Source organism: Ascaphus truei, chromosome 3 (assembly GCF_040206685.1).
Source record: "Ascaphus truei isolate aAscTru1 chromosome 3, aAscTru1.hap1, whole genome shotgun sequence".
Taxonomy (NCBI): domain Eukaryota; kingdom Metazoa; phylum Chordata; class Amphibia; order Anura; family Ascaphidae; genus Ascaphus; species Ascaphus truei.
This window is the reverse complement of record NC_134485.1, coordinates 75,619,963-75,646,398: the sequence shown is the minus strand read 5'-3', so window position 1 is coordinate 75,646,398 and position 26,436 is coordinate 75,619,963. Positions and strand designations below refer to the sequence as shown.

General features: G+C 41.5%; 1 protein-coding gene across 4 annotated transcripts in view; it reads left to right on the top strand.

The window, feature by feature from the left end:
- Positions 1-26,436, top strand: part of CUX1 (cut like homeobox 1) — a 315,247-nt gene that overhangs the window by 191,214 nt on the left and 97,597 nt on the right. For 2 of the 4 annotated variants that reach the window (XM_075594332.1, XM_075594334.1), the window contains exons 9-18: positions 595-643; positions 3,418-3,522; positions 4,996-5,184; positions 9,559-9,617; positions 12,248-12,296; positions 12,890-12,986; positions 14,111-14,785; positions 16,845-16,910; positions 21,959-22,060; positions 23,557-24,386. In XM_075594332.1, the coding sequence (XP_075450447.1) occupies positions 595-643; positions 3,418-3,522; positions 4,996-5,184; positions 9,559-9,617; positions 12,248-12,296; positions 12,890-12,986; positions 14,111-14,785; positions 16,845-16,910; positions 21,959-22,060; positions 23,557-24,386 (2,221 nt within the window). The remainder of the gene's footprint in view (positions 1-594; positions 644-3,417; positions 3,523-4,995; positions 5,185-9,558; positions 9,618-12,247; positions 12,297-12,889; positions 12,987-14,110; positions 14,786-16,844; positions 16,911-21,958; positions 22,061-23,556; positions 24,387-26,436) is intronic. The other 2 variants (XM_075594333.1, XM_075594335.1) reach the window with 2 other exon arrangements.

The window sequence follows — 26,436 nt, the reverse complement described above, 5'->3', positions numbered from 1 at the left end:
AGATAGCGAGAGAGAGAGACGGGAAAAAAGTAATGAAAGAAAGCGGGAGAGATGAGCCACTATAGTGGTTGAAATGGAGTCATACTAAAAATATTGTTATATTTGTTTGCCCAAATATATCCTGTTACCACTGACTTTGGGACAAGTGAGTGACTAACTCACTGCAGAGCTCCAACAGTTGCTTTACTAATCACTTATTCCTACCAAAATCCTAACTAAAGTGTATTAACCGTTGATGATCTGCATGTTTCATCGCATTGTAAAATAATTTCAAGGCACAACTTCTGGAATCTATCTACCTTTTCTTGTTCCAGTGTCATTATGCGCATATGAGAAGCACTGTATACAGTACATGATCTAGATGTGATGTATGTATATAAATAGACGCGCCTTCCATTAATAACATTTACTACACATGGGAGTGGTGTGTTCTTTGTGGTATAGTGGGTATAAGAGTTGGTCACTGAACTGGAAAATGTGGTAATAATTATAACTGAAGAGGTGATCTCCTTTATTTGATTTGTGGTACCTTATTTGACTGTCCCGTGCATTTGTGTTGCAATCAGTAATTGTGTTTTTTTTCCCCCTCCACAGGGCAGATGAGATTGAGATGATTATGACTGACCTTGAAAGAGCAAATCAGGTAGAATTTCCATGCCTTTTTTTGTTTGTTTTAATAGCTTATGGTTTTGAGGTTTGGTGGAGCAAGGTGCACACAGTGTATTTGAACTAAACGTTGAGGGGACAGAAGATACCTTAGCAGGAGGAGATGACCGTGTTTCTGAAGTAGCTTGCAGCCTGTGTCCTCTTCAGGAGCCATAGTAGCTGGTATTCTTCGTAGAAAAGGATTGTTAAGAGCTTGCACTCCTAGTACTCACTGTACTGGAACATGAAATTTCAGTGCACCAAATGCTGTCAGGGATCTAATTCTGTAGTAGATCCCCCTTATGAACCAGAGTCAAAAATAGAAAAGCAGCGTGCACTCAAAAATTGAAGAAAAAGTTGCTATATTGTGGTTAAATAATCCGATGCATTTCGGTCCCAGCTTGAATCGAATCGCGTCGGATTATTATGTAACCGCAATAAAGTTACTTTTTCTTCAATTTATGAGTGTCCGCTGCATCTCTATTTTTGAATCAGCTGCTATTCTTCCCCATTTGTTTACACCCCTAGGATTCAAGAAAGGGGTATACGATATTTTGCGTCAGTACATTTTAACAACTTAATTGTGGTTTTAAAGCTGCAGTTCAGTCTTTTTTTTTTTTTTTTTTAATTTATTTTTTTACTTCAATAATTTCATGTGGGCAATCTCTAATTACCTAAAGAACTGCATTGCTGCCGGTCAATTCGTTCTCCGTATATTGATCGGCAAAGTTTGGCGACATCTTTAAATATGGGGAATGTAAATCGTTGCTATAGGAACAAGCATGCTTGTTAAAATAGAATACAAGAAAATTGGTCTTTCAAAGTTGTTTTTTTTAAAACAGAAAATGCTAAAAGTATTTCTTCTTACTACAGAACTGATTTATTAAAAAAAGCACACATGCAGGATATTGACTGAACTGCAGTTTTAAGGTCCCCTGGCCTGTCAGATTTGTTGTGTTCTGTTGACTATAGTTGGATTTTGTCTTCCATCCCCAATCTATATATTTTTTTAATTTAAAAAAGATGCAGCAATGTGTAATCTATCTCCCAAAGGTGTCTCTGGTACCGTCCCCTGCAGGGGAAACAAAATGGAGAAATAAATCTCTTGTGGCCATAGGCCAATAGGAAGGCGTGATGTCATCTGCCATGACTTCTATTGACCTGTGGGCCACGGGAGAGTTAAGAAGCAGGAAGTAACTGGGAAGTATCTCTGGTATCAGGGGGTACTCGGAGTTAAAATGAATGGCCCCTGCCTCCTAACCATTTAATTTTTATATTTTTTAAAAGGTGACCCTAGGAAGGTTTGCTCCTTTAATAATATACAGTATATTAATTGGTACTGAAAGGTGATTATAAAGTAATCGCAGTGGTAAAAGCATTCTGAAGTCTCTGTGGCGCACACTCCATAATAACATGCTGAGAAATTGGTCCTGGAATATATTCCAGAGGAAAGTTTTTTGCCTCTGCTTTGGCACACGTGCGCTTTCTGTTGTCCAAAAAAGATTTGTAGTTTTAACAAGGGGGTTTTGGCAGGCCAACTCGGTGCATTACTTTTTGATTAAGCACATCATCTTTTGGGAGTGTCAGATCATCCCAAAAAGTTTTCGGATCTTTGTTTCCAAATGTTTTTTTCCCCCTTAAATTGGTGTTGTAAAGACGTCTAGGGAGATATATAGATCATGGAGAAAATGGGTTTCTTTGCACATTATTATACATGTTACTGGACCAGCATAAGGATTGCGCATATAAGCTGTTCTAGTGGTATATACATTTTACACACAATGCAGGAACTATAGGCAAGTGGTTGGATAGGTAGGTCCACTGCAGCACTGTTATACAAATACTTATTATGGGTTGGGAATGCCAAGCAGATTGCGGGTATTCTGTCTGTAGCTTGCGCTCGACACAATAAAATAATTTGATTATATACTCCCAGCTAAGAGGATGTTGGATTGCAATAGTACTATTGTAACCTATCTATTCATTCACCTGGTGAAATATGGCAGCGTAGGGGGGGGCATTTCTGGACGCAATGAACTCACTGGGGGGCCATCCCGTTCTACCCCAGGCTGCCAGCGACTTGTAGATGACAAATTTTAAATGTGCTAATCCTATGACTGAAAGGTGCGCCTTCAGCAAAAAAAAGAAACCTGCTTATAGGTGATGTAAATGATCTCACCATGACTTATGGTGTTAGCCAATCTCCTGTTTATCTTAAGGGGATTGTCGATTCTAAGGACTCTATTTTAGCGTGTATGACAATAATTTCCAAATGCGTGCGTGTTTAACCCCCTCACTGCCGTCACCGACAACGGTGAATTTCTAAAGACATCCAGGCCCATTCCAGCTTAAAATTGCGTTGTTTGCTCACACGAGTCATTCCCACAAGTCATTCTGAAATGAAATCGTTCTCGGCATGAGTATAGAAATAAATTGAATAAAAAGATTCAATTGCTACTCCTATTTATTCAGCCCGATAAATTCAGTGGGCTGCAGCATTAGCAGCAGCAGGGGATTCCTTGCTCCTAGCGTTAAATTACTGTCATAATCGCTCAATTATTTCTTCCTTGTACTGTTTAAAATAAAAATCCATCACTTTCCACATTTTTTTCCCCCCTTCTTCTTCCCCTTAACATCTATTAGGTTGAGTGTTTAGGAAAATCAATTATAGTCAGTCGGGCATGAATTGATGAATGTTCGTGGATTAATTGTCGGTTGTTAAAATGAATGTACTTTTTCACTTCACCTTTTTTTTCTCCCCACCCCCTTCAGAGAGCAGAGGTGACTCAGAGAGAGGCTGAGGCCTTAAAGGAGCAACTTACATCACTTAACAAATCTCCCCAGCACGCTTCGCACGATCAGAAGGCACCTGATGGGGTGAGAGAAAACACTGATTCAGCTCACACAGTTTTAATCTCCCATCATTGTGTATTGTGATCATTCATTACCAAGACACTGTTCTATATAGTTTACTAATAATTACAATTAAGGCTGTTCTTGCTGAGCTCTGCAGTATATGAAGCACTGTCTTTATAATTTACTGGAACAATTAGTTACTGCCCAAATGATCTTGCAGTTGAGTCGCTAGGCTGCAGGGAGATGCAAAGACTTGGTCACAGGACACTGGTAATGATCTTTGAACTGGGCATACTGTATGTGTCAAGTCTTATAGATTTTCTATAAGTCTCACTGATGTGGGGTTAGTCTCACTGTTATATATCTGTTATCATCAGTCTCAGAATTCAATAACGTCTCACTGACAAATATCAAAACTTTTCTATTAAAATGCAACTTTTTTGGTCCACAACCCCAAATCTTACTGTTTTCTTTTATAGGAAAAGGTAGCCTTAGTGGCATGAATATAGCTGCACTTTACCATCTATAATCAATAAAAATGCATGCAGATTTGTCCTTTAAAAGAAAATACTGTTTTTGGCAATATTTGGCATTTTTGCCTTGTGTAATCAAAGCCGCAGTCCACGCTTATTTTTTTATTTTTGTTTGTTAATACCCACGTTATAATATACTCCTCTTGCCCTTTCAGGGGATGTTTTTCTTTTTAAAATCTGATGTTTCGTTCAGGACATATGAGCAGTTGAAATCTTAAGTGTACGGGTGGTTAAAATGGAGGTCTCCCCAGCTTCCAGAGCCCAGTGTCGTCTCATTAAGAAAACAATGATTTCTAACACTGGGGGGAAAAAAAGAAAGAGAGACATAAATGCTCAAGAATTCAGATAATATGAAGTTACATTCGTATTGGCTTCTGAGAGGATTGCTACTTAAATAGTTGCTTATGGGTCTGTGAAATCAATAACTTCCTACCTTATGAATTGTAACGGTATTCAGATAATGTTTTATGCCTTTTTTTAGTCCAAGATGCGTGGCGTAATGGTTATAGAAATGGCATTTGTCACAACACAAGGGCAAAATTCCCTTTCTCCTTTAGCCACTAACGCTGTTTGAATTTGGGCTAATCACTTATCAACTGAGATAAGGTAATAATTTAGGACAAAGCAGCGTTATTGGAGTCAGCGGCTCGAGTCTGCTAATTTCATAGCTTATTAGCATGAGACTTCCAGCTAAGTTACCAGGACTTTTTTGGGGGGGTAATTCATTTTTAATTGTATTAACTATATTGCAGATTCAAGCACTGCATATCTCATCTTATATAGAGTACTTTAGTTTTCATTGCATATAAACTTCCCGAAGCTCTTCCTTCACAGATTGCGCTTATGAATATTGTGCTATATGTGAACTTCAAATGAGGAAATGTGCACTGTGATACTAACAGGCTTTTTTTTTTTGGTACATACCATTAGCAAATTGATCTCATTATTTGTTCTCTCACAGGAGCAAGCCTCGGAGGCGATCACACGCTCCAGCATGGAAGTGGAACTTACAGCCAAGGAGCGAGAAATCGCCCAGCTCGTGGAGGACGTGCAGAGGTTACAAGCCAGTCTGACCAAGCTTCGCGAGAACTCGGCCACGCAGATATCTCAGCTTGAAAAGCAGCTCAACAGCAAGAACAGCACTCTCAAAGTATGTGTCGCTCACCTGTCGCCCAGCATTCTGCCCACGCCTCTCCTGGCGGATCCAGAGCCCATCCGTGGAATCGAGGCCCCAGGTCGACGAGAGCCATGTCGTGTTAGAACCACCCACCACAATGCCGCGCTTGTATTTCTCTTCCACGCCAACCAATTGCGCTGTTGCGCCGCACCTTTCTTGCGGTGGCTCAGATTCGGCGCGGCAACACTTGTTGCTCCTAAGCAGCATTTTTTTTATTGTATTTAAATTTTAAAAAAATATATATATATTTATACACAGCATTTGACAACTTTTAATGAAAACTAATTACTTAAGCTGCAGATCGATAGGTTGTCGTCAGTGCCTGCTTTCCCCGGGTTCACATAATGGCTGACTTTCAGCTTCAATCAAGCCTTCAGTCTGTGTAACGCAGCAGCTACAATGTATCCTGAGATTACTACGGTGACATTGTCTATTGGAGAAGGAGTGGCTCAGTAAGACACTGACTCAGTGACACTGAGTTTGAAGCAGGGGAACCTGGTTCAACTCCTGGTGTCAGCTCCTTGCGAATTTGGGCAAGTCACATTATCTCCCGATCACCAAAAACATAGATTGTAAGCTCATCTGGGCATTACCGCGCTTTATACTGTAATTGTGAGGCACTTTGCGTCCCATTGGGAGAAAAGCGCTATAAGACATAAAGTTATTATTATTATTATTATTATTGTCACAGTTTGCACCTCAAACTGCTAGGAACATTGGTAACAAATTATCACAAACAGGAACGTGTTGCACAGCTCTTGCACTGCTGGAGAGGTGGCTAAAATGTGCTATAACACTTGCATTAAGTTGAATATATAAAAAAAATGCAGTAATTATTATTATTGTATGCTTTGCGCCTTTACCTTGTAGCTCGGCACCACTGATCTATCTATAGTAAGTACACTTGAGCTTCTTGATGCTAAGGCAGTATAGGGGTGATCAAATCAGAATATAGGGGCGATCAGATAGACCATTGCTGCATCATAGCAACATTAAGGTGGCTGGAGAGATTGTGTACTCAGTTTCTGTCTAAATGATCTGGGATTCCATGCACCCAACAAATGGAAGCTTCTTGCAACAGGGCACTCTTCGTATGTACAGAAGCATATTTTGTACATCTATTTAACAAATCTAGTACTTTAGGAGCCAGAAGCACATTTTTGTAACATGGAATATATTTTGCATACTGCAGTTCTCCTTTCTAAGTCCCGACGTGTACAGGTCTGATTTCCTTGCAAGCAGCTCAGAGTACCACAACTCCCATAGCGGCAATGACTCTTTTCTAAAGGAGAACATCAAAAACACTGGTGACAAATAATACAATTATACACTAATACAATAATAAAAAGGAAAACAACAGAAAAACAGGAGCTACAGAAAATGATTTTCAAGAAGCATCTATTAATCATCTGTGTTGGAGCAAATGTATCACTCCTACCATTTCTATTTGCAATTACAATAATGATCTGTGTGTCGCTTACAATTCTGAATCATTTTAATATATGTAGTATTAACCCATGATGGGTAGTGGTGCCTGGTGCATTTCTAGCATTAACCTTGTCACTGGTGAAATAAACTGATGGGCATAGCACAGGGGGGCTTAAGTCCAGTCCTCAAGCCCCCCAACAGGTCAGGTTTTCAGGATATCCCTGCTTCAGCACAGGTGGCTCAATCAGGGGCTCAGTCGACTGAGCCTCAGAAGACTAAGCCTCTGATTGAGCCATCTGTTCTGAAGCAGGTACTGATTGAGCCACCTGTGCGGAAGCAGGGATATCAGTCGATTGAGACGATTGTGCTGAAGCAGGGACTGATGGAGCCACCTGTGCTGAAGCAGGGATATCCTGAAAACCTGACCTGTTGGGGGGGGGGGGGGCTTGAGGACTGGAGTTGCCTCTGCCCCCTGGTGTGGGAGATCTGTCATAATACATTAATATAACAATATTTTTTCTCCGTGTACACAGTGCTGTAACATAACGTTTTGCAGGTACAGTAAGTTTATAATCTATTGATAAAGAGGAGATAAAGTGACATGCCCCAGGTCACAATGAGAGCTGATACTAGGAACAAGGCGTTCGGTTTCCTGCGCTGCTGCGGGGGGCTGACGTACATTGAATAACTAGTATTACTCACTCCTGGAGAAACTTGATGCTCATGTGAGAAATGATACCAGCCTGTCCCCTGCTGCAGGAAAATGCTGAACATGGTAGAGCTGCCATTAGCCACTTCTGCCCTACAAAACCCAGAAGTGCACTAAAGGGTCTCATGATGCGTATCTTTTATATGCATCCTAAATCTTTTTTTTAGGCTTCATCGAATAGTGCTCAAGGAGTCGTTTCTTTATAGACTGTGCTTTTTGGAGGCACACAAGCAGTCTCTTTTGATCTCTCCAAGCCATTTATCCGTTCCAACATGCCTCACTACTCCCGGCTTTGCATACGTCCACATCCTTTGATGGATGATGTCACCACAAATTTGTCTAGTGTACTGAACATGAAAATAAATTGCTGTTATGACATTATAACATGACTGCGGGAACGTAAATGCCATGGCAGTATTGCATTAGTGCAAAGGCAATGTTTACAGAAGCATGGCAGGTGCAGGTGTGCCTTTCCTTTTTCCATCTACTATATATGTGAATATATAGTATCGTTGGACAATTGACAGCATTTTGGTGTGTTCCAGATACAGATACCTACAAACGCATTTGAATTTCTGAGTGTTATCCTTTCTCTTATGCTTAGAATAAGTGAGATACACACGTACCTGCTCATCATAACACCCTCCTGTTTCTTCCATAGGTTCTCCACTTAGATTGTGAGCTCTCCGGACTCCTCTTCTTAATGTTTACTCTTTTTATTATTATTTATTTAAGTGCTTATTCGTAATATTTTGTTGCGTCTACTACATAGTGAAGCATTATACAAATAAAGATATATATATACATGCATGAAAGAAGTATGTATGTTCTGTATGGATATCTTTATATAGCGCCATCCAGGTACATAGCGCGTCACAGCAGTAATACAAGTGACAAAATATTCTAACACATAATGGGAATACGCGCTTCAGACATAAAGCAATAGGAAAAGGAGCCCCTGCCCCGAAGAGCTTACAATCTAAGTGGTAAGTGGGGAGAACATACAGACAGTAGGAGGGTGTCCCAGGGGCCAAGGTCCGTGCATATGGGATGTATAGTATCAACGTAGTATAATTATAACAAATCCCATTTATATCATTCTGTTGATGCGAAGTAATTTGATTTCTCAATACCAGAATTTTGCCTGCACTGCACACCTCAATTAGCATTAACCTAGACACACGTAAACATTTATCTGCCACAGATGTCGTTGAGGTATTAACATAACATATTAATATTTGTGGCCTCCGTGAAATGTTACCATTATATATTTATCATCATCCCATATCATAATGATATTGGTTGCATCCAACTCACTAGAATGTTTACACGCTGCTCTATTATCCACGTGAAGATTCCATATTTCAGTCCACACAGCCCTTTAAAGGAGCAGCCGAAGATGGCAATAATATATATATATATATATAAAATATATATTTGAAGCTGGGAGTCTCCGGAGCTGAACCCCTGCTTCCGTAGCTACCTCTGAAGTAGGTGCCGGTAGCTGCTCTGGCTTTGTAAACAGGGCTTTCAAGTTTGAAGCTCCCGCGTCACATGGGCTAATAGGAAGTCGCACAGATGACGTCGCGGCTTCCAATTGGCCCGCAGGCCGGGAAATATCTGAACAGCAGACATATTGTTAATCCTGCTTGCTGCGGCTACCAGCACCTAATTCTTGGGTAAGCATCTCAAGCAGGAGGGGGTCCCCGGGGCTGAAATTAACAGGGTTCTTCTCTGGAGACCTCCTGCTTCAACCCTATATTTAAAGACAAAATGAATTGGCAAACAAATCCGCCGCCTTGGCTTGCCTCTTTAACCCTTCTTTTACACAAAGTTTGCCCTTGAATAGTTCGTGCGTACATGAAATGGGTTCTTGGGTCACCTGAGTTAATAAGTAATGTAAAACTGCAGCATTGCACATAAGCGGTTATAAACTTCGAGGAACCTCTGATTTGCTCCTGTTCTGTTACTTGCACTTAAAATGCTTCATTTTCATTTGCTGTAATAGATGGAAAAGGCGCCAGCATTTATCATGTTTGAAATCCATTTAAGATGCACCATTCAGGGCCTACTGTTCTCAAGGAAAAAAATATTTCAACAAGCGAGTGGACACAAACAGAAAATAGGAACAGCAAGAAGTTTTTTATTTGTGATCTTTAAAGTACGAACACACGACTAACTTATTATACATTTTTGTTTTCTTTATGCAGCAACTTGAAGAGAAACTGAAAGTGCAGGCTGATTATGAAGAAATTAAAAAGGAACTGAAGTAAGTGACATGGAGCTCAGCATGTCCCGTTATTAAGCACTTCACATCACTTTACAGCACTCTGCAGTGTTTTCCTATCCAAAATATCTGTCCCGGACAAACCTCCCCACCTTTATCATTAATCCTTTCAGCGCGGAAAGCCGAAGTGCTCAGCACATAACTATTGCCGCACCTGCTACCCCTGTTTCTTTTTTCTTGTGTTTGGCGGGCTCTAGACGTCGTCTTAAATGGTTGCCCTCTATAAACTTTCACTGATGTCATGGAGACTGTTTAAATTGTTTAAACCTACGATCGGTGGAATTTCGAATAGGAAGACTATATAAATGATATAGTCTTTCATATTATATGTGCCAAGGCCAGAGTTTTCAGTGTTGGTAATGGATAAAGATTTTCTTGCTGGAAGAGGTTTTTCGAGAGATCTGGATTTTGGCATAGACTGGAAGGTGTCTTATGTTCATTATACGCACACCTATACAGGAGGTCCTCGGTATCCGACGGTCCGTTTTCCCATCGAACGGATTATCCAACGCCGCATAATACAGTCCACTGGACGCATTATCCGACGCTCACCGCCGCGGATTAATATGGACCCGCAATCACACAGCGGTTTGCGGGACGGATTCCAGTGGATAAGCGAGGACCGTCTGTAATTCCTATCGGGTTTTTTTTTTTGTGGGGTCTGACCCCCATATAAACATCTGTGTTCATTTCCATAATCCTAATAGAGCATGTCCACTTCCCCCTCCCCCCCCCATGTGTGTCATTTCACAATCTTCACATATGCTGTCTTAAATACATTTCTGACGCCTCCCATCGTGCTATGGCTTTGCAAAGCGCCATGATCTCAAAGTAAAGTGCTGGATGATCATAATGAAACCATAATGGATGATGTTTAGCGCTCATTGGCATGTTATTCTATTTGATAAATCGCTCCATTTGACTTTTCAGTCGCAGATAGCATGGTCCCTTATGAACAGTTTACAGAAGATGTTTAAAGCGGCATCCTGTTTATTATTTACACGGGGTGATGCCGGTATTGTCTGACCAACTTGATGTCAAGGGTCGCTAATGTTTTGTATCCTGTCCCAAAATGTAACCATTTCTCCTCACCTCTCTCTTTCCCTGTCTTCTCTGCCAATCTTTTTTTTATTTTATTTTTTATTTGACAAGTCCTTACTGTAACCATAAATCATTTGTGTCGAAATGACAGTCATAGTGAGAGTGGGGAGGGAATTTTTCCAGCCCAAGAGACTTGAAAAACACAATCAGAAAGATGCCCAGAAAACAATCACGACTCTGAATCACGGATGCCTCAAACGCACGAGTTGTACAAGTGTATGAAGTTGAAAAGTGTGATTTACTTTGTCATGCAGCAGAGAAATAGATAAGCAGATAAGAGCAGAGGACCTTGATGCATACTTTGCTTCATGAATACTCATGGAGTTAGAAGCTGGAAAGTTAATAGAATATAGATAGATTTCCACACGGCCATTTAAAGGGGAATTGCATAGGGAAAAAAACTGATTCTCCACACACACAAAAACGCAGACCTGCGAGATTTCGAAAACTTTCTACAAACGTACACCGCTTGTTGGCTCACTTCCCACTTCCAATAAACCCTACATTGATGCATTAAAGCAGCCCAACTCCCTAATCACGTGCGGTTTTGGGGAATTTTTCATTTATTTTACTTATTTCACCCCTCCCCTCCCCCACACACATCCTCCCGGAATCCTAGAAAAACCAAAGCGCTGGCCTCTTGTACATAGCAAAATGAAAATGGTCACTGTCAGCGTGCCACTTCTTTAGAGGTACCTTGCTGTGACACGAGGAATTTCCCTTCCGGTTGCCTGTGACGAATCGCACCCCCTCTTTTTTGCACTCCCCTCTTTTTTGCACTGCGACTTCCAAGTGAATAGCTTTAGAAGTCTATTACGGGCAAGCACTGTAGATAACCTAGTAACAAATATAATAATATTTGGGGGGAACTGCTGTTTTAATATGTTACAGTTGTTGTGCTCCTGAGAAAATCACGGTCCTTGGCAACTGATAAATGAATGTATTTATCACTGATTTAATAAATAGTTATTTACTCTATTGGTACATTTTTAAGTGACATATAGTTATAAGCAGTGGTTGACAAATCACCAAAAAATCTACTCGCCACACAAAAAAATCTACTCGCCACCTAGTACCAAATGTATGCTGCTTGGGCCAAAATTTACTCGCCCGGGGGTTAAATCCACTCGCCCGGGGCGAGCAAATGTATAGGTTTGTCGAATACTGGTTATAAGAGTTAGTGGTGTTTTTAAAAGGACTGTTATGTTAATTTAACTCCCTTCTAGCTGCACAAACAAATGTATGCACTTTCTGACAGCTTCAAATGTTATATCCTTATTAACATTACATGTGTTGCTGTAATGTGGCTTGGTGGCTAGAAGTATTGCATCATTTAAATGACCCATAAGAAATATGCATTTTATGTAAGGACAAGCTGGTATTCTTGTTCAATAACAGAATATGCTTCTTACAATGAAGTCTTCCTGAAATGTTGGCAGTTAGGAAGTGGATGTTTCTCTGCATAGTTATTAGACATAGAAAGAATAACTGTTTGTTTTTGCACTTTGCAGTATTCTGAAATCCATGGAGTTCGCCCTGTCTGAAGGATCCAGTGTACAGGTACATTCTTTACGAGTGACTCGATTTTACGAACTGGTGTGGTAACAAACATTCTTACTTGGTTTATTCTCCCCGAATTAAGGTTGCCGTTGTTTTTTAATCATCCTTCGGAAACCACCTCCTCTTAAAACTGCATGGTTTAAACTTAAGCTCAGTGAATTCAGACAAAAATGTATTTTCTTTGTCTTCAAAACGCCATTTATCTGTATGTGATGTTTGGTAGCTCCAAGAAGAACACTGTAATGTAACCTTGTTTTCAGTTCGAATACGTGAAACATTGGTATGGTATGCATATTCTAATTACAATGATCACCGAACCACAAATAACCTTTACAAACAACTATTCCCTATTTCTAACAGCCGTGCTTTATTGGTTTGATGTTACAAAATTTGTGATTGAGTCTCGATTTCTCCAATACTTTTGAACGTCCCCTCTAGTTTTTAATTTTGAATAATCTTGAGCTGATTTGATGAGCAAAGGAGGAGACAGATCTGTGCCAGTTGCTATTGAAATATAGATATGAGGGTTTTTTTCCCCCCCTTTTTATTTCTGGATACTGAAAGTAGTAAACCCCAAATTCTTTATTGTTCAGGATGCGTCCAAACCACTGGAGGTGCTGTTGTTGGAAAAGAACCGCTCTCTGCAGTCGGAAAACGCGACACTGCGTATCACTAACAGCGACCTGAGTGGTAGGTTTGTTTTGCTTATTTTTGCAAGTAAAAAAAGGGGAAGCAACTGTGAAGTGAAAGGCTGCGTTGGTAATAAATGACAGCAAGATTAATGAACAACAGGACCCATGAATAATGTTTGACTCAAGAGGAGTGTATGCTGGATAATAGAAGGCATCTTGAAGACCTTGGTGACACTGCTTAAATAAAAAGAGTAATTACTTGAGAAAATGGTGGATTTGCAGGCTATTATGGTACAGCATTATGAGCTTATGTGCTTCCCTCCCTGCGCGGCACTAGGAAAGGAGGCTGGATGCGAAAACAAAACGTTCTGCTTGAATACATTTTCATTGCTGCTGTTATCTGCCTAATTAACTAACATAATTTACAGGAGCTATTCTGGTGTTAGCATGGTGTTGGCTCAATCCCACACATTGCAACGCCGTGCAGATCCACCCAGTACTGAAGGGGTCAGCCCCCTACTTTAGTGCCATGGGATTCACAGAGTGTTTAACTGACTTCAGATTTGTGACTCTTGTATTACAGTATATATATATTTATTTATTTGTTATTAAGGGCATTTTAAAAGCATGCACTGAACGCTTTAGGTTGTGCTTACTAGTTTTACAGACGGTGCAGCAATGAAACTGATCAATGGACACCAGTGGTAAGATATTGAAAAATCAACTGTACTTAAAACCGATGCTTCAAGTTTTATATGCAAGGACTGATCTGTTATTACGTAGCAATAGGTCGGTCTCAAATGTAAATGTTTGCTGTGGGGGGAGGGGGGCAGGCTGATTCCCTTGGTTATGTGATGAAAGGTCGATTTGTATTATACCTGACATATCGTATGTTTATATACCATGATTTGTGTAGGTGTTTAAGTGCAATTGTTTGTAATAGGTGTTCTCCAGGCTGCAACAAACTCTACAAGAAAGGTACAAACATGAAATGCATGTTGTTTGTTTTGGGGGCCTAGTTTGGCTTACTGAAAATTCAATTTAAAAACCTCATTGGCCCTTGTAAAAAAAAAAATTAAAAAAAAAATGCACTTTTTCTCGTTGTGGGGCAAACTTTGCGTTTTTATCTTGGTTTTTCCCTTTTAATCCCCCATAATGCATTATGTTTGACCTTTCTTGTAGGGTCAGCCAGGAGAAAAGGGAAAGACCAGCATGAGATTCAGCGTCCTGCAACCTTGCCGGGCTCCCCTCCCGCTCAATTGCTCCGCAGCACGGGGGAGCAGGCTTCCAATACTAATGGTACACACCAGTTCTCACCAACGGGTTTAAACCAAGACTTTTTCAGCTCATCCATTGCAAGCCCTTCTTTACCCCTGGCCTCAACAGGAAAATTTGCACTAAACTCACTTCTCCAGCGACAGCTAATGCAGTCCTTCTACTCCAAGGCAATGCACGAAGCAGGAAGCACAAGCATGCTCTTTTCAACCAGTCCATTCAGCACAAACTCCATATCTTCCCAAAGTCCTTTGCAGCAGCCAAGCCCAGACGTAAATGGCATGGCCCCTTCTCCCAGCCTGTCGGAAAGCGCTGGGAGCGTCTCGGAAGGCGAGGATATAGACACTGCAGAAATTGCACGTCAAGTGAAAGAGCAGTTGATCAAGCACAATATTGGGCAGCGTATTTTTGGACATTATGTGTTGGGACTGTCGCAGGGTTCTGTGAGCGAGATACTGGCCCGGCCCAAGCCATGGAATAAACTAACCGTACGAGGGAAGGAGCCTTTCCACAAGATGAAGCAGTTCCTGTCGGACGAGCAGAACATCCTCGCACTGCGCAGCATACAAGGCAGGCAAAGAGGTGAGCCCTATTCCACTGTCTAATGAAGTGTATAGTCCAATACGTTTCATACATATCTCACACTTCAACCATTCCAATATTTTATCATGACGTTTTCATGATAAAGTTTTAGTTTCAAAACCATGCTTAAAGGTGCATTTCCAACCTGCTGTGACACACATTGAAATAAATATCCATGTGATCCTGTACCCTTTAAAGAGGCAATCCAAGCGGGTTCTCCCCCTCCCCCCCACCCCACCCCTTAAAATACAGGATGGAAGCAGGGGGCCTCTGAAGCTGAGCCCCATTTATTTCAGCTCTGGGTAGCCCCTGCTTCCGGAGGTAATTCTGTAGTGATTGCTGGTAGCTTCTCCAGGGTTCACTATATGGCTGATTTTCCAAGCCCCCAGGGCCCTGCTGGCCAATAGGAAGCCGTGACGTCATCCAGTGCGGATTCCTATTCGCCCCATGTGACGAGGGAGCTTTAAACTGCAGAGATACCGGCACTCTCTTCGGAGGTAAGTATCTCCGGACGTAGGGGGTCCCGGAGCTGATCTTAATGATATTCAGCATGGTAGATCCCCCTTCTTCAATCCTGTATTAAAAAGGAAGGGAAAAAAAAACCTAAACCAAAAAAAACAGCATGGATTGCTTCTTTAAATTAGATTGGTCACCTTTCCTAGTTTTCTTTTTATTTGATCTTCATTTGTATTACAAATGGCCCAAAGCCTGCAGTAGAGTGTTCAAATTACAGCAGTTTATTCTCTGTTTCTTCACCAGGCACCACATAACAGTTTTCTGTTCAGACTACAAAGGATCTTATTAGGAAAAAGCGTGTTATCTTAATCTTCTCAGATAAGGTTCTGTGAGGTCTATTAATTTTACTAAGAGGTTGTTCAATATGCTCCTCCGACGCAGCCGATCACACCCTTATCAGCCAAACCCAGCTATTGAGCTCAATGAGAGCTATCATCCGATAATGGCGCGATCTGCTGCCTCGGAGCATATGGAAGCAGACAGTAAGTGAGAGCGAGACTGGGCAGCTACATTCACTTACGTGTTGGGCTCCTTCTTTTAGGGATACAGCCCAGTCTTGTGAAGAAATCTTTCAAATGAAATAAGCATGTAGGGGGAAGTGCTCCATTAATGCATTCGAAATGTGTGATAAATCCACGCAGCATGGTCAGATCATGGATTTGGAGGGTGATTTACGTCACTGTGTGACCCTCATAATGCACTTTGCGTTATACATTAAAAAATAAATACTCCCAACAACAACATATGCTGTTCGCTTTCGATCACCTTTACCTTCACCACTTCCATCTATTCCAAACAATAGCGATTGATAGTTATGTAGTTCATTAAAAATGTAAGTTGACTGTTCATTTTATCCAAGCTGATTTACAACTCCTTGAAGTATATAACCCTTTATAGCTTTGTCTTTGAAATTGCTACAGTGCGTTTTCCCCTAATTAATATTTACTCCCACTGAAGGGATTATAAATGTCTGGTCTGGCCATTTCCATGGTGCAGCAGAGTGCAGATTTATGACCTACTGTATATTTGAAAAAGCCTTAGTGCATCTGCAGGTCTCTGATGCACATTTGGTAAATGAGTTGTGTTTTTTAAAATCAATTTACAGTCAGACTTCATAACCTTTGGTGCAGTTGACTCTTGACTTCTTTACATTTACAGTTCTCTGTGGCAGGGCTGCAAGTGCATGTTAGCTGTACCATGTAACTTCAAACATGTAAATATACCAACAACAACAAAAAAGATGTGCCGTGCAACTATAATAGGGATTTTAGCCCATACTTTTTCACTTGAAGGAGCTGGAAGGTGTTGTATGACAGCTCCGGTTGGTAAATACGGGCCTTTTTATGCTGGCCTCTGCATTTTTTTCCTCTTGAAAATGTGCATATTTAGTAATCTGTGGTGTAGTACAGTATGTCTACAGAGAACATTGAGTTCGTCAGCATTAGATGTCACAACTTGTCGCATAACTTAGCCTATGACATAAAAAAAAAAAAAAGAAAAACATCCTGAATGTTTTGTTCTTACCAAACTTGTTTTTCAACAGAGAGTCCAGGCCAGAACCTGAACAGACTATTTCAGGAAGTACCGAAAAGAAGAAATGGGTCTGAAGGTACGTCACAAGCAGGTGTTTTTGTGTTTGCAGCCGGAATGCACCCACTGTATATATTTTTGTTACTAAACAGTAGCGTTTGATTCTGGCCTGGAGTCTGATGGAAAAACAGATATAGTAAGTATAAAACAAAGCACGGGCTCGCAATTGTAGTTTGTAAAATAGATCACTGGAATATAGAATAACTGAGGCTCTCCTGCTTCCAACTTCAGTAGGGCCAAGGAACATAGCTGGTGTAATGTTTTTCATTTATTCCAGCTTGTTTATTTACTTATTTTATTTTTTTTAGGACTTTGTTGCTATATTTTTGTTACATATGAAGGTGCAGTCTCCAAAACTCAATTTACTTTGTTTTTTCTTTTTCTTTATGCACTGTACATGTATTGCTGTGCTATCCACTAGAGAAATACCACATTTATATATGTCCGTTTTGGTAATGAAAAATGGTTGCTCATATTCCCCCCCCGCCCCCCCCCCCTCATGGGGCATAAAAAAAATGCCTGTCTCTTTTAGATATCTAATTATTACTAATAATTTGGACTTTTCATTGCATATACAATTAATTTAAAAAAAATACAAAGAGGGCTGAATAGGTTTAAATTGCAAATACCCCTAATATTTTTTTGGGGGGACTAGATGTTTTTTCCAGAGCAGAACTACACCTGGTTTTACTACCCGGACCCTCCTTGTTCAGGAGTTTGTCAGCCCTGGCACAAAAACAGAATATAAATAAACCTAGTCTTAAAGCGACATTTCCCCATATTTACAGGCTCATTGGCATCACAATGCAAGCGCCATTTCTATTTCCCTTCAGGAAAGGGAATAGGTAAAGGGGGGTAGATGGCGGAATAAAGCTTATTTAACCCATTTATGTCAGAGGAGCAGGGTTAAGAAGGGGAGGTTTCCTTTTTCTTTTCTCAAATATATTTTTTTGGGGGGGTTGCGAGCCTTTTAACCTCTTTGCTGCTAAGGGGACCAGCAACCATCACGCAGCAAGTGCTTTCCTGAATTGATGCACTTCTTTGCGCAGATATGCCGCTTGTATTATATAACCAGATGAAAGAAGCCAGCAGCATTGATGAAGGGAGGATCCTTTGGTGCGTACGTCAGGAGTGGTCATCTCCAGTGCTCAAGGGCCACCAACAGGTCAGGTTTTCAGGAATACCCCGCTGCAGCACAGGTGGCTGTCATTGTGACTGAGCCATCTGTGCTGAAGCAGGGATAGCCTGAAAAGCTGACCTGTTGGTGGCCCTTGGGGACTGGAATTGGCCGCCCCTGATTTACGTGCTGTGTAAGAGAGTATGTGGCCACATTCTTGCTATTGAAATAACACAGCTAGGGCCGCATAGGTAGGATTGTGTTTTTCATGCATTAGACTCCAGGCCAAACTCCTTTTCTCTCAGAACTTTCCAACAAATGCGTCTGTGTTTCACCCCATTACTGCAACAGTCCAATATATATAATGATGAACATGCAACTAGAAACTTTCTTTATCGTAAATGTATATATCTTTTTTTTTTTTCTAAAACATACTGACCGAAGCTCTTGCACATACTGTAAAGAAATGTGACGATTAGATACAGTTTCACTAAGCATTTGCCAGCATTATTCTTGCAAAGTAAATGCTCACTTTAAATTTTCAATGTTTTTGTGGTAAGATGCATATTTCTTGTCAGTGATCCTAATTTCTCACACATTATATGCAAAATTCTCTCTCTTTTTTTTTTCCATCTATGGGGTACGGCTTAAACTATGTAAAAATAAAAAAAGCCAAAATTATACGTTGCTCTACAAGTCTTTATACATATATATCAAACCTTATTAGACAAGAAAAAAATATATTGTATGAAGTGATTGCTCCAAGCCACTAAGCATTAGTGGGGGGCGCTAAACCGTGTGCTAATATCAACAATACAGACCAGCACATGAAAGATCAAGAGAGACCTCCCAGAACAGAGCGCACCTCTGGGAGGTCTCCCTTGATCTTTCATGTGCTGGTCTGTATTGTTCAACTTAAAGCAGCAATCCACGCTGCTCAATATTTTTTTTTCATTTAAAAGCTTACTTTAACCAGGGGGGAGGGGGTCTCTTGGACCTGCTTTGTGGTCCTTCGATGTCCTGGGGCTCACTGATTCCCGTAGACAGGCACCTAGCAAGAATATATGCCCACAAATACTATTACTTGACCACGAGTCTCACAGCTGTTTTAGAAATCCCTGGTTGTTGCTTGGCAGAAGGTTTTTTTTTTTTTTTGTGTAGGTTGATACCATATTGAGCTAGTATAAAACAAATACACGTTCTCTTGTACATAACTTATCAATACCACTAAGCATCCAACAAGTCTAATACATGTTTCCGAAAAGCTCACATACCACCCCTTTATAAGCCCAATATACGGTAGTTTATTACCAAAGAATCCAGCAAATGCAACCTTGTCAGGCAAAATAACAAGGATTGTAACATGTTTGTTCCCTTAATTACTTGACTGGACAGTTTGAGGGTTTTGCAGATCAGATCTAGATACAATGGGTGGTGTATTATTAATTAGAGCATTGAATGTAATTGTATGCATGGCAACATTTGCCAGATCTACAAGCAGTGCACCATTAACGTTGCGGTTGTCTGGTGGTGGTGTGAGCGAGCCCCGGCAATGCGGCCGTTAGAATACTTTCTACTGGTGACCCTGGCAGCCATGTTTGTGGGTTTTTTTATTGTAGAAAACCACAAAAAAATATAGAAAAAAAATGATTGCTCAGAGACCTGGGGGTTTCTTCTCCTCCCGCGGTTCAGGGTAAAAAAAAAAACAATTTTTGAGAACTGCTGTGTTTGTTGGATTCTCTGTTAACTTTGCTACCTGTTGTTGGGTCAATGAATATGTTGTATGTGAGCTATTCAGAACTCATACAAGACCTTTCAAATGTTTGATGATCTTAAAAAGTATATGTGTGTATGAATGTGTGTATGTGTATATATATATGTATATATATATGTATGTGTGTGTGTGTGTATGTATGTGTGTATATATAAACACACACACACACACACACATATATATACACACACATATATATATACACACACACATATATATATATACACAGACATATATATATATATATATATGTCTATCTATATATATATATCTATACATACACACACACACACACACACACACATAGATTAGATAAGTTATGGTGGGTGAAAAAGGTGACAAAAAAACCTACATCGTATAGCAAATAAAAATATCACTTGTGAGTACGTTCACATGTCTTAAACAGGTCTGCAACCCTGCTTTTCACCATTATCACCTAGCATACAGTGCTTCCACTGCAGTAAGGGATTCTGGGAAATGACATGCAAATGAGCACACAGTGTCACCTTTTGCATCAAATCCATTTTACATGGAACCCTTATAAGCTTATGCTCACTGCATTACACAGCTTTCAGCACAGCCTGGGTTAAGATGTTAAACCAGTACAACCAGCCTCACACTGATGATATCGAAAAGGTCGAAACAGCTGTCTGTGAGTACCTGAAGGTTTACTGGCTATGCATCTTAATCCAGGCTGTGCTGACAGCTGTGTAATGTAGCAAGCATAAGTTTACAAGGGTTCTGTGTAAAAATGGATTTGAGGCAAAAGGTGACACTGTGTGGTGATTTGCATGTCATTTACCAGAATCCTTTTCTGCAGAGGAAGCACTGTATGCTAGGTCAGCGGTGCGCAAACTGGCGGGAGATTTTGCTGGGGGGGGGGGTGCTGGCGGTTACAGGGGCCCCGTGCTCTTCCCCACGGCATTTAAATTAAATGCCGGGGGAGGCATCAGGCCTCTGTAACTTACTTACCTGTTGCCAGCCGGGTCTTCGCCGACGCATCGCCATGGCAACACGGCGTCAAATGACGCAGCGGCGGGACGTCACGTGACCCCCGCACGCCTGAAAGAAAGATGGGGGGCGCGAGCACCGGGGGGGAGTAGGCAGGGGGGCGCAGCGCGAATAGTTTGCGCACCCCTGTGTGTGTGTGTGTGTGTGTGTGTGTGTGTGTGTGTGTGTGTGTGTGTGTGTGTGTGTGTGTGTGTGTGTGTGTGTGTGTGTGTCAAGATGGAACCAATGCGGTTTCTAAAATAGTTTGAGACTCGGGGTAAAGTAATGTAGTATTTTGTGTGCATGTGAAATGCACCAATCTGAACCCAGCTTGTTTTAATTTGTTTGTGCATTGACATAAAAAGGCTGCCATATGCATATGAGAGGGAGTGACTGGTTCCATCACTCTATTAGCATGCACTCTGGCGCCTTCTGCTAAGGAAGGGTAATTAAGGGCTTTATTTCAAAATTGTTTTCATTAGGATCTGTGGCTCCACAATACAGATTCCCCTCCACAAAATGTCCCAAGTTGGCACTTTTGATGTAATATGCAGTTCACAATGTAAATATCTGTCCATTTCAATGATTCAGTGTTGTACGTTCACACAGTCTTGCCAAGGAGATATACAATTACATACATTAGTGTTTCCATCAGAAAGCTGCGCTTAAACCAGTCATTTCTAAAAATAATTTTACTTTATCGAAACTTGGCAACCATGTTTTGCCGACTCGCCAAATATCCTGCATTTGTTGATTCGTTTCATATCCTGTTTCTAAAAAAAAAATTAAAAGAGAGAGAGAGAGAGAAGGCATTTAGCACTCCATCAACTTTAGTTGACTGACAATTTCATCTTTAAGGATACCACTGAAGGTGCGGTGTTCTTTTCACATTGATGTCATTGTTTTTTAGCCTGTTATTTCAGACCGTGCCTATCGCATTGTTCAGTAGAAATGCTATGACAAATGCGTTAATCCAACAATAGAAGTTTAGGTGCCCGAAAGCAAGCCACGCAAAATAAGATCAAGTGGTAGAAGTAGCATATTTTATCGACATTGAAAGGAATGTCGATAATTAATATTTACAACCATTTGAGTCTCTGCAGTATAAGCTTTGTTTGGCATCTAAAAAGATAATGGGTATGCATTGTGTTGCATTCTAATGACACACTTAATATTTTCAATCTAGGAAACATCACCACAAAGATCAGAACCCCGGAGACTGGCTCGGATGAGGCCATTAAGTCTATTCTAGAGCAAGCCAAAAGAGAGCTGCAGGTGCAGAAGATTGGTGAGTCAGCCTGTTACCTAACACATACTCCATCTTACGCTCGTCCATTGTTTCTAATGTATACTCATGTCTACTCCTTGTTAGTAGTCGTTAATAGGCGAAAATAATTAGCATTAGTCATTATAATATTAGTCATTATCTGCTGTAGTAGGATGATGTGAAGACACAGAAACATTTATCCTACATTTAAAAGGATTTGAAGAAACATCGACTTAAATCATTTCTTCCAGGCCTTTTTTCTTTCTTGCGTTTCAGTGCCTGTATCTCTTCATTTGTTAACTCGTGTATATATAACTTTTTCTACAAATCACTTGTCTCTGCCAACTTGTTACAGGTTTCTTCTTCCTATGTGCGACTTGTTTGCCCCGAAATGTTGTATACTTTCCACTTTGCTTACCTCCAATAACCTCTGTCCTTCTGTCTATCACTGTCCTTTTCTCTCCAAATAGCTATACTGTATCTATGGACTTGCTTTCTCTCTCGATTTTGTTTTTCTTTCAATTGTAATCACTCTGACCTTCTTCCCCACTGCATGTATAACTCAATATTGCTACCCTGGTATATACATTTGACTTGCACTCGCTGTATCTCTTCCTCCTACTCTCGCTGGGTGTTTTTCACGCTCTCCCATTCTCGGTGTCAGACTGGGTGTCGTTTAGGGCCTACAAGGGATAGCAAATTGCTGGTGCCCACCACAGAGGCATAACAGGGGAAAATATTTTGTATATAGATACATATATAGATTTAATGTGTGTACACATATAGGTTTGATGTATAAACACAGATATGATGTGGGGCTGCAGAGTAACATCATAGGGGGGCACAGAGTTACTTGGTGGGATTGTACCACTCTCTCTCTACCTTGGAGCACAGGAAACAGGGGCGGTGCAGCCGTGGGTAGGAGTTTAAGCATCTGCTTAATGCCGGCGTACTGATGAAGACTGCCCTACTCCACTTCTTACACTAGGAATTAGTGTTGAGCCCAGGAGAGGAGCAGGCAGTATCTATCAGTGCACTGTCGGCTGACCAGGAGGGAGCAGGGGAAAGCTCTTGATGCTGGGTAGCAACGTCTGCGTTCCCTCTGAACCAGAAAGGAATGGCTGCCAAGAGTGCCCCCAATGCAGGGGCCTACTGGGTATTTCCCTGGGTCGTGGCGGGCCAGTCGAACTCTTCCTATTCTAACCATCTATCCAATCTGCAGTGTCCATCTCACCTCCTTAAACGTGGTATCCTTATAATTTTGTGCAGACTCCCTTTTTTAACTCGGGTTTCTGGCTGTTTTACTCCTTACCTACGTCCCGAACTTTACAACCTTTTTAAATGTGCATGTGTCATTTCATTCATATTTGGTGTCCATTTCCTTTAAACCGGTAATTGTACAAGAAATGCAGGGAAATGCATTTAGAACTGTATATGACCCACATTGTTTATTTGCAACTCCTTTTTCTTGGTTACATGTGCAAACAATGAGTTGTCTCTCGCTTTGTGTCTTGCAGCTGAGCCGGCTCAGCCCCCTTCAGCATCTAGTAGTGGTAATTCTGATGATGCTATCCGGTCCATTCTGCAACAAGCACGACGTGAAATGGAAGCTCAGCAGGCTGCCTTTGAACCTGCCTTAAAAACGGCATCCTTGTCTCAAGCTGATCTCTCCATCATTTCTCCGAAGCTTATCTCCACATCTACAGTATCTTCAGTTTCTAGTTACTCTCCTTTGACCATGTCCCTGAAGAAACATACATCCATCTTAGACTCTGGTATTTCTACTTTGCAGAGTCTGTCTGTTGTGAAAAAGGAGTCTCTGGAGACGCCAGTACTAGAGCTCCATAGCATAGCAGATTCGACACAAAGCATGCTTAGGCATGTAAAAAATGAGTTTGGGCGAGGTGGCATGTGGAAAGACCACTGGTGGAACACTGTTCAGCACGACAGACGAAACACTGTTTCTTCTGAAGACATAAAGACTGAGGAGACTAACTGTGGGAAAGAAAAGCTGAGCACTCAGAACAGATCAGAACGAAACCAACTTCAGGGGCCCTCCTCCTCTTCCGATTACTGGAAAGAGTGGCCAAACGCGGAATCTCCATATTCGCAGAGCTCGGAAATGAGCATGACTGGGGCCAGTCGCTGCGAAACACCCCAAAACAGTCCTCTGCCTTCCTCTCCAGCTGTGTCCATGTCCAAGCCAACAAAACCACCTGTCCCTCCACTAACCCCCGAACAGTACGAGATTTACATGTACCAGGATGTGGATACTATAGAGTTAACTCGTCAAGTGAAAGAAAAGCTAGCAAAAAACGGAATCTGCCAAAGGATATTTGGAGAAAAGGTAACATATACAGTACACACATATATTTTAAATTACCGTATTTCATATTTGCATGGGTGTTTCTGTAGTAGCTGTTAAAACTTTCCAAAGAAAATGTTGACGTAAGGTCTAAGCTATCAGCTTGCCATGATATAATCATCCCTCAATTTGCCTTGAGTTGGGCATACTTACAGTAATAAATCATACAATGCCGCTGCACACAACCCAGTTTGGCAGCAGGTAGATGTTGTTCCTGGATTGTCCAAACGTGTACCTGACATAGATACGGCGACTAAATGTTTGGGTTGATACTGCAGAACACAGCTACTCGGAAAAAGTGCTGAAAGAGACTTTCTTATAAGGGAATCCATTTGCATACAGCATATGGCAACTAGATAAGGCCAATGCCTGACATTTCTGGGAGAGGGTCTAGTAGTCACGTCACTAAAAGGATAAAATAAAGAAGTGCAACAGAAAGTCTAGAAGAAGAAAAAACAAATTACAGCTGGCAATTGGCACTAGAGGACCGCCTACGCTGGTTTGATGAGTACACTGTATAAATGTATGGTAAAATTTTTCACTTCACACTTTCATTTAACACTTAGGGGATTAAAATCATAAACCTGTGACAGTGTTGATCAGGGCATTATTGCACAGAAACTACAATGAAAGTCAACGGGAGTTTCTGTGCGATCAGAGTTTATTGAATTAACCCCCTCAGGCTACAGCCCCAGTCACTGCGTGCAAGCGCGCGTCAGAGCACCTGGTGGCGCGTGCACCAGTGTGAGCCGCGACCTGTGGTCTGTGGTGAAGAGCATGAGATCGCGAGATGGGGGAACGTGGGGACATGACGTCACGCAGCTGGTTCGCTCTCATTGGCTGAAACGCCGCCGTGACGTGGCCAATGCTCTGCCGCTGCACCAAAAGACACGAATCTTGTATTTTGGCAAAGGTGGTCACACAACGTGGCTTGTGGGGCCACGCATATACGCCGACTGGGGCCTGCCCCATAGAGGGCTGTACCTTGTGTGCGGCGCGCACGGCCACCGGGGAGGAAGCCTTAGACTTCAAAATGAAGTCATATATGGGCTCTCTAGAATAGTGCAATGCACAGTAACTTCAGGGATATATTTTGAGCTTGACAAGTTTATACAAGCGACTGCCATCTAAGGCCTCGTCCATGGTTGTTGCTTGCTGGCGGAGGCGCGCTGAGGCCCGCTTCCGCTCAGCACTGAGCCCCTACAGTCGCAATTAGAGCGGCTTTAGTAGGGGCTCGCCTACGCTTCCGCAAGCGCGCGCAATGAGTGCGTACCAGCTTCGAGACGTCACTGGCCCGCCCCCTGACGGCGCGCAGGGAAAGCACCCGCCAGGCCAGGGAAAGCACCCGCTTTCCCTGAGCCTCTGCGCGCCTCAGCACGCCAGCGGGAAACTTGGCCGAAGCCTAACCGTGCCGAGTCATTTTCTTTCTCTTCGGTGGACCAGTACCAAAGTTGCTTTGTATTCAAAAGCCAATTTGGGGTCATCACCCAACCAATTAACAGCTATACATTTTGACATCTCTGTCTTCCTAGAGCTTTATCAATCTAAAAATGGTTTTAAAGAAATCAAGGGCTGAAGGAGTGGCTCAGTGAGTAAAGAAAGAGGCACTGAAGCAGTTGGGCCTGGTACAAATTCCAGTGTCCGCTGCTTGTGACTTTGGGCAAGTCTTTGTGTGCTCGCACCCCAAACCACCAAAACACTGAGTGTAAGCTCTGCGGGGCAGTCACAGTGCCTCTAACATTCTATGTATATCGATGTTTTTTTTGTAATTGTGAACCGCTGTGAGTCCCATTGGAAAATAGTTATTAATATTATTTATTATAGGTTGAGAATAAAATAAAAACACCCAATAATTCTAATTATTTTAATGTTCCTATAATATATAACACAAAGTCCCAATGCTGCATGGAATATGACAAATTATATTGTTATGTACTGTCTGGTTTCCTTCTCTTAAGTAAGGGTCATTAATGACGACTCCTTTAGACACAAATATATAGTGTAGTGGGTTTGGGTTTTGTGATTGCTGAGA